General features: G+C 39.9%; 1 protein-coding gene across 1 annotated transcript; it reads right to left on the bottom strand.

The window, feature by feature from the left end:
* Nucleotides 1-3,472: 3,472 nt before the first annotated feature.
* TNFSF18 (TNF superfamily member 18) lies at nucleotides 3,473-12,469 on the bottom strand (the record flags this gene model as incomplete). Its single annotated transcript, XM_080824514.1, has 3 exons — nucleotides 3,473-3,819; nucleotides 6,160-6,190; nucleotides 12,326-12,469. The coding sequence occupies 3 exons, from the start codon at nucleotides 12,467-12,469 to the stop codon at nucleotides 3,473-3,475; spliced, it is 522 nt and encodes a 173-aa protein (XP_080680640.1).
* Between the last annotated feature and the right edge of the window lie 441 nt (nucleotides 12,470-12,910).

The following is a 12,910-nucleotide window of genomic DNA, read 5'->3' as shown; positions in this document are numbered from 1 at the left end:
AATAAATAAAATATAAAAAAAAAAAGTGAGGGCAGAGTAGTAAGGAGGAGAGTTTGTGATAACACTCATCAAGAAAAGGCTGTGGCCATGCTGAGTTCCACCCACTCCATTTACAGAAGGAATGAGGAGCAAAGAGTTTCTAATAGTAAGCCTGATGGGAGGACTTCAAGGGAATCCCTAAAAGAACTCTGAAGTATATTTCTTGCAATTGGGAGATAGAGAGAACTAGTGCCTGAGCCCCACTGAAGAAAGCAAAAGTTGATAGTGAGCTTGAGTTGGACCCCACCCAGCAAATCTGTTGGGAAGAGGAAGGCCAGCTCCTTGGTCATAGAAATGGGAGAATCTTGCTACAATCATACTCTCCGAGTTTGTAGGTGCAAAGCATGTACACAGGTTTCTTGTGGATAGATGTGGGACTCACAAGAGTCACGATCCATAGAGTGACTTTGCCAGGGTCACGAGTGACCGCCAAAATAGAGATGCATCCTATCAGACAAGAAAATTGTATGTACCAAGGTTTCCTTTAAACTTCGACCTGAAGGTAGTTGACTGGACTCCTCACCCATAGTTAATCAGGTTTTTGCTTCTTTTTCTCACATAAAAAATTTTAAAAATGTCCTCTCATCCCCACCAATGAAATTGCTTCTTTGAGATCAAACACAAAAAGACAGGAATTTCATCCCCAAGATGAACAGATAGGCTTCATTTAAGGAGTTCAAGCCCGTATTACTTTTCAATTAACCGCCATCTTCAGAAGCAGAGACTTCACCCACAGTGATATTCCACACTCTATGAAAGTTTTGATGAGCAAATTGGAAGGTTGAAAAAAAAAAAAACAGTATAAGAAGGGTTGGTGATGGCTTTGTTGTGAGAGTGACTGAGGTGGAGTTGAGGGGTGGGTGGAAGACAGAATGTGAAACTGTTGGACGAACTCATCAGAAATTGGGGCAGCTTGTAATCAAAAGCTAATTGCATCCAGTTCTCGCTTTTGCCTAATGCTAGCCGAGCAAGTGTGTCACGTGGGTAAGGTTTTCTCTGACGCCCCTGCAAGTTCCCAACATCATAGACACTATACTGATAAACCCACAGATAAGTCAGCTACAGTCCACTTACCGATATACATTTATTATACGTTTTAAGTATTTGAAGGAAAAAGGAAACGCTATACATGAAAACAATGGCAGAAATGACACCACCAGGAAACTTCAAGGTCACCTGTCAGTAGCCCTGGCTCTGGCTGCAGCTGCCGAGATCACTCTTGCCCTGAGAAATCACTACCAGGTGGGACTTCTGCTGGGCGTGTGACAGTTTTACTCTCTCCCTTGCCTGCCTCGAGTGTCCCAGGAATGAGGCAGGAACAGAGAGGAGTCATTAAGAAGGAGAGTTTTACAAACAGTGGTGTGCTGGTGAACAGGCTGTCCCAAAGGAAAATCCCTAATTTGTAGTGTCACCAATTGCCATGGTTTAAATAGTCCCATCGTGGCCAATTTCAAGGATGACTGTAATTAATAACCAGATTGCAAGATTTTGGAAAACTTAACAATCAGCTGTCATGAGCTTAGTGCTTGCTCACTCCAGCACTCCAACACACTGTTGCTTATAACTCAACAACAACCAATAACGAGGTTTTTTGTTGTTGTTGTTTTTTTAATTTTTTATTTCTTTTTAGCGTAACAGTATTCATTGTTTTTTCACCACACCCAGTGCTCCATGCAATCCGTGCCCTCCCCAGTACCCACCACCTGGTTCCCCCAACCTCCCACCCCCTGCCCCTTCATAACCCTCAGGTTGTTTTTCAGAGTCCATAGTTTCACCTTCCCTTCCAATAACAAGTTTTTATAAATATGTGATATAACTTTAGTTTCCTGAGAAGATATGCAAATACAAGAGAAGCAAGGTGTCTAGGTCTTTGCTCAATACAACCACTCAGCAGATGTTTTTTTTTAAAAAGACTAAAAAACATCTCGGCCTTAAGCTTACTCTGCTCCCCAGCATATTTTTGTTCTATACAATACAAATATTTTTAAATTAACTTTATATGTAACACTATTAATTAACATAATATAGTTTTTTACAAATATCCATAAATATTTTAAATGGGTATCATGTCATCATATTACATACTTTCAACAAGAATCCACAAACAATTAATTTAACGGAGTCTAAAATCTTAAGCAAGCTATTATTGAATTGAATGTTATTCATTATTTTTAGAAGTTAACATGTTTGACCAAGACCAGCTCTTTAAAGTGAGGAAGGGGATTTGGTTGGAGTAAGCCCTGAGCAACAACCTCATGTGCCCTGCTCCAAACAGGGAAAGGAAAAATAGTTTGCTAAGAAAAGAAAGTCAGTTGTAGCTTTATTCTACCCACCTTGAGCTGAAAGGGAGTGCGTCTGATAATCTGCTAAGCTCTATAGACTTAACATCGTAGCTGAAATACTAACCCTAAAGCTGAGATATTATATCACATTGGGGAAGACCATGGCCCTATCAATCACTGGCTCTATGGGTTGAGGCAAGTTACTTATGTTCCAGATACATTCATATTTTCACTGTTAAAATTGTGCCCAAAACACCTGCCTCGTTTGCTTCATAGAGTTGTCCTGTGATACATGAAAGCACTTTGCAAACTGCGGCGAGCCAGCTAAAAATATGAAATTATTACATGACATACATAATACATTACTGATGATGCCAATTTCTAGGGTTTAGTTTTAGAATTACTAATGATTACTTTATCTTTACTACTGATATGTAGACACACATCAACAACTTCTCATGAGCCCTGTGTCAAGGTTCAGGAGGAGGCCTTTGACCCAATGGTTTTATAAAGCATTCTACATCCTAAATATGATAAATCAAGGGAAATTCCCAAGTAAAGTGCACTCCATTCTATGCCCTCTGTGGCTGTGCCCCAATAAATCTCTAGAGTATTCTCTGTCTTCTTAACATCATCACATCTAAAGTGGAGTGTTGTTGGCATATCTGTGGCCACCCTCCCAGTCTGGTTACTTTTAATAGGAGGGCCTCAAAAGACAGGAGTATGGGAAGAATAAAGTGAAACAGCCCAAGAATATGAGAACAAGGCCAGGCCACTGCCCTGGATCTTTTTTTTTTGCACACCAGGTAAGGCTCCCAGGGCAATAAGACATTTTCTTCCCCATCCAAGGATTTAAGAATTAGACACAGACTCTTTGAGAACCTTCTGTCCTCGAGCGACCCACAGTCATTTCTCGTGGATTAGTAAAGCATCTTTGCTGACCCAGTGTCAAAGGTAAGCAAATGTCTCTGGCCTGTCCTCTGAGTCTTTTTTGGATAAGCTTGAGAGATGAAAACTCACATGCAGAGAGGTTCTATGTGTGTTGATTTGTATGCTCAGACAAGCTATGGGTGTGGAAAGTCGGCCTCCTCCAACGCAATCACCAGCATCTCTCCATGTGCAAAAGATGGTGCGGAGGCCAGAAGGAGTCTCTAGGGGTTATACTGCGGATTTGCCAGCAGTATGATCCCCCAGTATGTATGGTTTTTTAGAACCTGATGGTCAGAGTTGTATATCAGTTCTAGAATATCCCCAGCACGCAATTCGTAAGTCCCTCCTACATTTTGAATTTTAGAGTTGTTTGTTAGAGCTTGTATGATGTCTTCGTTTTTACGTAGCCGCACCGCAAAAGGAGCTGGTTCCTTGTAGGTTGTGTTGGGAGCCACTTGGCCATAAATGAGATACAAGCCATCCTGAAGTATTTCCAGTTTCTCCTCCGCTGTCTTATTCACACAAGGAAGTTTAGGACACGTCATTTGCCATTTTAAAGGGGATGGTCCTGTAAGACATTTACAGAGGAGAAAAGAAAGGAAAGCGTGGTTATTCATTTCATTCCCTTCCTGACTGTAGATCTTTCCCACTTACAGGTTGTTTCTTTCCCTAGTCTGTATTAGTTTTCTCCAACCACAATTTTAATATTTTAAGTATCTAGTCCTTGTTTTAGAGAAATTACAAATCCCAAGTGTAGCTCTTGCTTGGGGAGCTCTAAAGAAACGGATTTGGAATAGAAAAATGGGTTGAGTTTTAGGGGGCACTGCGTCTGTTGTCAACCAGTATTTGTGAAAGGAACTAAAGAAGGAGGAAGGGAGAGAGGAATCACACACCAGGATTGTGATAACCAAAGTTGACAGGATGCATATTCATGGTTTTCTATGTAAATACTTTTTTTTTTTTTAAGATTTTATTTATTTATTTGAGAGAGAGAGAGAGAGCATGAGAGGGGAGAAGGTCAGAGGGAGAAGCAGACTCCCCATGGAGGTGGGAGCCCGATACGGGACTCGATCCCAGGACCCCGGGATCATGACCTGAGCTGAAGGCAGACACTTAACCCACTGAGCCACCCAGGCGCCCTAAATACTTTTTATTGTGTATCATTTTATCAATGAGACGGTCCTCATCAGTCTACAGAAAATAGTGCTCTCCTGCTGCTCTCTCCCTTTATATTATAAATATTTCTTTGTTGTTTGTATTATACCCACTTGAATATAATGTCTTCGAGTACACGTGCTTCTCTGTTTTGTTCACTGCTATATCTTCAGCACCTAAAAGAGTTCCCCAAACCTACTGTTTGCTCAATAAATATTTTTTGTTTGAGTGATACATCCATGCTCCTGAATTAGATGTATTATGTCTAAATTATGGCTTGGGATCCCAAGATATGCTTGGGATATCATGGTAAATTCACGAGTTTATAAATGGAAATTATTTGAATTTTTAAATACAAAAATTTCAATTTTTAAGTGTTTAAATATAAGTATCCCTAGTTTAAAACTGTCAAGGGACGGAGAAAGAGTCAAGACTTTGTCACTTATTTCCATAGGAATATGGGGAATTTACATATTTTTCTAATGTTAATTGTTTTTGCGTAGTAATGTGATTTCAGAACCCCAGGGAGTGTCTTGATCATTCAAAAATACTTATTTGGCCTGTTCTCTAACTCTCTGTAATTTTTTTTATGAGGGAGAAGCCTTTATTTCATAATTAGAAAGAAACCTCAATAAGAAAGCAATGCAGAAGAGATCACACATTGACTTAAATTGTTATTTATATGTAACTGATTGATTATAAGACTCTGAGGGTAGATTCTGAAGGATAATGAAGGAGAGATCATTAGAGCAAGTAGTAAAGTCTCTCTGTATCTTCAAGGAGCCCAAAGCCCAGGAAATTTCTTTCTGCTTTACACGTAATACTTAACAGACAATAGGCAAGTCACCAGGAAAAAGTGTCCCTGGTTCTCTCATTCTGCAGTGGGAGTCACTTAAAGACTTGAGGCCACTTAGCAGCACTTGAGTTTCTCAACATTTTATCACCTCAAGAAGGAATTTCAAACATATCATTATTTCCACTCCATTTACTAGAAAAACAAAAACAAATTACAAAGGCAGAGACAAGTACTAAAAAGAGATTCCGTAATTCCCACAAACCAGGGAAGCCTGGCATTTATGCCAGGGAAAAAGAGGGATTGCCGTTAACTTAAGAAATGTTCTGCTCTCGGCTGAAACGTGTGTGTGGGGTCTGAAATATGTAAACAATTCAAATGCATTTATTTTCGATTTTGTATGGATTCTAAGACATACGTTAAGGCTCAGCGTACCTATAAACTGTAATGTGTTCCCTTAGCGAATGCCAGGTCACCACTCTGAGGGAAAGTGGCCCAGAAGCGGAGAGGCTGGGAGAGGCACAAAGAAAGTGGCCACTTCCCTGGCGTTCATTCCTTTTCTATATATTTGGAAACAAAAATGTCACCCTACGCACACTCCACGGAGTACCAGCAACATGTGAACTGTGAGAACTTTGAGTTTATCAGAGGGAAAGGTGGTAGAAATGTGAAACTTGTGCTTATTTAAGACACAAAATTAAAGGTGGATTCCGGGATTTCAGGTGTCTGGCTCCGTAACAGTGATGTGCATTCCTGCCCAGATTTGTGACCGTGAATGTAAGCTTCACTGAGGCATGAACTTGTCTGTCTGGTTTACTTCTCAAGTCTCAGCTCCTAGGAACTGCACGGCACGTGATAAGCGGTTCTAAATAGTAGTTGAAAAATGGGGAAAGATGGGGTTCCTTCTTGTAACAAATACTAAGAAAAGTAAAAAGGAGGCGTGCAAGACAGGTTACTTACCAAACTTGGCTATGCAGGGTTCACTGGCAGTCTGTAGGGGAAGAAAAAGAAGAACCGGTCAGGAGGATGACAGCGGCACAGCCTTCTCGATGGGGTCATTCGGTTAGAGGCTTCAGACCCTGAGGCAGACTTCTTCACCGCACCATGTTACAAAACCCTGCCCTCCACTTCGCCTTGCCTGTTTCCGCTCCCCTTTGCCGACAGCTGGCTCCGTCTTTCCCTTTCATCACCTAACAGCCCTTTTGGGTGTTCTAGGCCAGAGTTAAGGTCTCATCCCGTCCACCTAACAGGACAACTATTTGATCTCGGACTCTCCTCCTCTTGGGCCATAGGAATTATCTATAAACAGCAGTCTCCACACCCCAGTCCCTGCACCGTGATCCATCGGCACGTGAAAAGACAATAATAGAATCTCTAGTTAAGTGTATCTTTATTTTTAATAATGTTAAACTGTAGAAGTATTCACAGTGCAGGCTGGTAAAGCCGCCCTCATCTAATATCCAGACAATCACACCGTTTACAGTAACTGAGGTAACATGAGGAGACTAGCTTCAAACTGTTGCGACATATCACAGTTCACTTGCTGCAAGAAGCCACCAGTGTGGTTAATTCTATAAGTATTGGTATTTAAATGCTAACGACTTTAAAACACTTAGTAGTAAAATAAGGCATAACCACAAAAAAAATTTTTGTACCGTGTAAAGTTCATTAGTTTCCTTGCAGAAAAGGGCTTAGGGGATTGTTTGAACTTAAAGATATTGCACATTTTTCTTTTATGGGATTTCTTTGGCTGCCGTGGTAGGAATAAAGCAAAGAGAGGCCAGGGCAAAAGCAGTGAGACCAGCCAAAAGATCACTGTAATCATCTAGGCAAGAAAGCATAGTGCCTCTGACCAAGGTGCTGGCTATCCTGACGTGGATATGGGATGAGAAAATGAGAAGACAAAGATGACTCCAAGGTGTTGGGCATCGGTAACTGAAAAGATAAAGTTGTTAATCCCTGAAATGAGCAAGATTTAAGAGGAGTAAATTGAGAGGAAAGAATCATGAGCTGCTTTTGGACATACCAAGTTTATGACTGATGCTTCTCACATACCCAGGTAGACGCGAGTGTCAGGTAGGCATTTGGATCTATGAGGATGGAATTTAAGGAGTTTTGATGATATAAATTTTGGAATCTTTAGCTTCTGTGAGACTCTTTAAGGTGTGAGGCTGTGCTAGATTGTCAAGGGAGTGAGTATAGATAGAGAGGAGCACTGGAACACTGCAGGGTTTGGAGGTCAGGAAATGAGGAAGAAACACCAAAGGAGACCAGTGAGTCAGAAGGGAAACTTGAAGAGTGTGGTGTTGGAAACAAAGAGAAGAAAGTATTTCAGAGAGATGTGATCAGCTGTATCAAATGCTGCCGCTGGGTCAAGTGAGGTGAGGACAGGGAATTAACTGGAGGATTTGATAATATGGTAGCCATGGGGGTTCTTGGCAAAAGTAGTTTCTGTGATGTGGTGAGGACAGAAGCTTAGTTAGAATGGATTTAAGGCTAAATGAGAAAAGAAAAATCGGGGGAATTTTGCTGTAAGGGAAAACAGAAAAATTAAAGGGAGCCTGGATGGGGATGAGAGGTCAGAGAAATGTTTTGATTTTATTGCTTTTCTTAGTCTTTGGTTTTGTTTTAACATGGAAGAACTGACAATGTGGTTATCTGTTGCCATTTGATGGGAATGTTCCAGTAAAGGGGAAGGAGGGGTGTGAAATAGAATGTAAGAGCAAGGAGATAATCATTGAAGCAGGCAATGCCCCTAAGTAAGAAGGGACAGAATCTGGTTCATAGGAGGCCTTAGATAGGTTCATGAACAATTCATGCACAGTGACAAGAAGGAAACACAGTCTATGTGGACAAAATTGCAGGTAAGTGGTAGATATGATGGGGAGCTTTGGAACTTCTTTCCTGCCTACTTCTATTTTCTCATAGAATTTGAAGGCAAGGTTTTCAAGTGAGAAAGAGAATGATGAAGAGATATTGCATATTTAAACTAAAGTCAAAGGAATAAAATAGTCCAGTAGAGGAGAGTGGAGAAATAAATATAGGTTATGACAGTCAAAATTGTGAATTAGCTTAGTAAATTAGCTTAGAATATAATCTTCAAATTATTGTATCACAAAGTGTTAAGCTAAGGTTAAGAAAATAAAAGAAACACATTTCTTGAATTACTGAAATATTATTTTGGTTATATTAGAAATGTTTGTATGATATTAACATGTAAAATATAATATTTTGGTAAAAGCAAAATAGTTTTGCACTGTGAATATACTATTTCAAGCATGTCATTTGGTTCCTTATAAGTTTTAATTTTGTGTATCTTTTTATTATACCTGGTATTAGCCCTTATAGCTAACATAATAAATTAGCATATGCTAATTTACTCAAAAATATTTTGTTGATAAGGAGGTACAATCAGAAAGTTTGGATTTCTACAATTATCTTCGCTCTTGCAATCATTTCATTAGGAGACACCCTTTCCGGGTGTCTTAAAAGAAATGCTGAAATTCAGTTTAGTTTGGTCCATGATAGGCATGTGCTAGATTCCCTTATCTTCAATTTTCTCACTTATAAAATGGGAGACATAATAGCACCTAGTTTACTGATGGTGTTTATGGGCTTAAATGTAATAATTGTGAAGAAGGGCTTTGCCCATACAGATCTGGTCCTGCTTATTAAATATTAGCTGTTTCAATAATGATGCTGATCATAATGAAGAACGGAACAAAACATTGATCCTATAATCCCAGCCAGCATTGTAAGCAAGAGAAACACACAATTCATAGCCCTCGCCTCTTAGGCAGCTTATGATCTTTCTAGAAACACATGATCACACACATGAGGCAGTTGAGTAACAACCTAAATATAAGTGCGTGCCAAAAAATGTGGTACAGATAGCATCTGTGGTGTCTCCCATCGTGCAAAAGAGTGTGTGGAGAAACCTGAGGCCACAGACAAATTAGTTGCCAGAGACAGAACTCGTGGGTGCTGTACTAGGGCTGCTTTAATGTCTACTTAGAACTACAGAAACCACCACTGACATTTTCTACTGCCACAAATGAGAATCTGTCCAATCACAAAAATCCTCTATTTGGCAGCAAGGTATAATCTTTATTTTTATTATTTTTTTTATTGTGTTATGTTAGTCACCCTACAATACATCATTAGTTTTTGAGGTAGTGTTGTTCCAAGACTCATTGTTTATGTCTTTAGCTGAGGAAATGAAACAGATGAACAAGGAATGTCCGTTTTGTTAAAAGTCTTTTTAAATTTATCCTCATTAAGTTTAAATTTTTTAAATTAAATTACGATGTCAGCAATCATGCGAATCTGAATCACTGTAACCTATCAGAGCCCACTACGGGTCAGGCACCGCCCGATCTCACTAATCCTTACTGCAGGTCTACGGGGTAGGAACTAGCATGCTCATTTGCAGATGAGGAAGTGCGTCCGAGAGGGATTAAGTAACTAACCCAACGTCATGCAGCTGATAAGAGGCTATGCTGAGATCCAAACAGCCCGTCTGATTCAAAAGTCTCACCCCGACTACTCTGTGGGGGCAGTTTCTATTTATAATACCGCTGATGTTTATGAGAGAGGTAAATATCCATTTATGAAGAAGCATATGGGACTTTCCATTTAATTTAATTCATTTTTGCTTTGAAGGAGCAATTGCTCTTGTAACTCCATTATGACGTAAGCCCAGATTTAAATGTTTGGGTTCAAATGACCAAAACAATAGTTCTTTCTCCAAAGCAACAACCAACCCTACTTAGATCACCATTTGGAAGTAGACTCTATTCTGCTTCTAAGTACAAACCCGACTTCTTTTGGAAGCATCTTTCATTTCATTGAAGCAGGGAACTCTTCTGAACATTCGTTTTTTGGGTTTTTTGTTTTGTTGTGTTTTGTTTTAGAGATAACTTCTATGAGGTTATTTTCACTGAGGGGTAGACCAAACTCCTTGGGTTCATAGCCAATCCTTCCGGTTGAATGTCTTTTGAAAGATGGGGATGGGAGAGGAGAAAGATTGTGCTCCCAAAGAAATTTCTGTTGGCGTAGAGGAAGCCAATCTTCCTGTCTAATCCTTTTTGAATTAGTGCCTAGAGATGTTGGAAAGTGGGATTTTGTATATAAAAACTAGAGAGGATTAAAAAAAACAAAACCTCCAAGGTTCATGCGTATGGTGAGAAGGTGGAAGCAACCACCTCATAATGACTCACCATCCGCCAGCCACACAGCCCTCTTTTCCTAAGATACTTATTTGTGGCCAATGAGGAACGGGAAGTGCAGGCAAGTGGGAAGTGAGCTATTGCATCACGTCAGCCAGGCCTTTGGCTTTTCCTATAGGAAATAAACCTTTATGACATCCAATCATGATCATATCCTGAAAACCTTTAAAATCTCCCCAAATTTGAAATAAACTCTAGGCTGTTTCTTTAGAGGAGGAACCTTTCATTGAGAAGATGCACGTTGTCTAGGAGAGAGAATCAGAGCTTAAACACCTGGGCTTGGTCAAGTTCAATTCTGGCAAGAGGTATTCTAGGTACCTCTGGCATTATTAGACATCCTCTTTCCCTTTGCAGGAGCCACTGTGTTCCTTTGAGAAGGACATATTCAGCCCCTTCTATGCGTTGGTTCCCTTGCCATCTGTAGGAATGGATAACACCTATAACATTATCTTATATTCTTTAGGAAATCTGGTTAAAAACTGAGGTTGCTCTAGAGGGGTGAAGTCTTCCCAAATTAAGCCACTGCTATTTCCTTTTCTTCACAAATCAAAACACTCAGAATTCCTGACAATTCTTTTCTTTCTGTTCAAGCATCACTTCTCCAGAAAGTTCAGACTTCTGCTTGATACATTCCTGGAGAGAGTAGGGGCGTGATTAGGAAGTCCTCTGTTGCATATCCTTGTGTACAGTTGGGGAATACAGATTAATGGTTTAATGTGTAGGAATGTGACCCAAGCTACTCTTCCCCTAACTAAATGAATACCAGCAACTACCGTGTACTTCCTCCTGCATCTTTTCTCAATTGCTTTTAAATTAAGTCACAGAATCACATTTTTGGAGGTTTCACCAGCCAGTCCCCTTAGAAAAATGTGTCTGCAGGTGCTAATTTCATATGGCCCTTTCTTAGGTAGGCGTATACTACTTTATTCCCTCCAAGGCACAGAATCTTCAAATGTACCCCAAAATAGGCTAACTCTTAAGTTAAATAAAGCATTTCTTATTTTCTTTTGGTCAGTGCTATGTAGTCAACAGTCAAAAAAACTTAAGAAGAATCTAATATATCTCCAGTTCTTTTACTAGACCCACAACTTGGATTGGAGCTCAATGGGAAATTCCTGATAAGCATCAGGGGCTTCCCAAATAGGAATGTGCTTCCTCCTTCTTCCGTGAAGCCTTCCCTGATCACTCTAGCCCAAAGCCATTGTCCCCTATTTTGAATTCCTAAAGCATTTATGCTCTCTATTATCCTTAGATAAATCATTAATCACTGTATTTTATAGCTGGAAGGGGCACTGTAATGAACAAATCCATTCTCCTACCACCATTTTTCAGATGAAGAAACTGAGACACAGAAAGACTAAATGTCTTTCTTAAATTCATACAGCTAGGGAGACCTAGAACAAGAATCCAGACCTTACTTCCTAGTTCAGTGCCGTTTCCTTCCACGAAGATGCACTAACCACCTGTCACTCCCCTTCTTCTGTCTTCCATTATCTCCTTATATCTTTTCCCTCAATAAGACTATATGTTGCATCCCACTCCTTGAAGGTAAGCATATGTTTTATACCTTTATACATTTTATACCTTTATTCCACCAAGAGGGGTTAACAGAGTTCCAGAAAGGGAGAAAGTATTCCAAGGCATCTATCAAATGACTGATTTAATTAAATGATTCTATCTAACCCAGCTATGCAGCTAACATGTAGCATTTTCTGGTACCTTTCATTTCAAAACATTTATATAAACCTGAAAAGCCGTATGCCATGACAAACTTGAAACTTTTCGCATTTTCTATACCCACACGTCTCTTCCAACTAGCTCTAACAATACTGAATGACAATGATAATAAATAGACTTCAAAAGAAAGGCAGCAATTTTAGGTACTATGATCTCCTTACCTTGAGTGGAAGAAAAGTGAGAATTAGTGTACTGAAGGAGAAAAGCAACAGCAAAGGAGCTATTACTGAGTAGAGGCACCATTGCTTCCAGGATGATCTGTGTGTCCCTTGAGGACCTGAATGGCTTAAAGGCATATCTTCCATGAGGCTCAAACTCGTTCTCTGCAGGAATAAGAGCTCTGGAAAGCAGAAATTCACAAGTGATGGTCCAGTGATGCAACTAGTCAGTTTTGTGGTATGATAATTAGCAGTGGGTGTAATAGGCGGGGTTTTCCTTTTGATTCTGTGTGTTGGAAAACGATACTTTTGGGCTAAGTGATGACTCTCATTTGGCAAAGGACCAAATGCACTGAAAGGAACAGAGGGCTAGAAGCCAACACAGACAGAGAGGATGAAAAAAACCAACACAAGGAACTTACAGAAGGAAAAAGTTCTTTTCTGAAGAGGAAGTACAGTACTGTGTAGCATTGCAAATTAATTTCGGTTAAGAAAATTACTTATAAAAGAAGAAATCAAGTTCAGCATTAAGCCCTGTCATGCTCTAGATATCATGTATGTGTAAGGCAGGGTTTGGGGATCTAGGGA

This window comes from Martes martes (assembly GCF_963455335.1).
Source record: "Martes martes genome assembly, chromosome: 15".
Classification (NCBI taxonomy): Eukaryota; Metazoa; Chordata; class Mammalia; order Carnivora; family Mustelidae; genus Martes; species Martes martes.
This window is presented reverse-complemented; position numbering and strand designations above follow the sequence as displayed.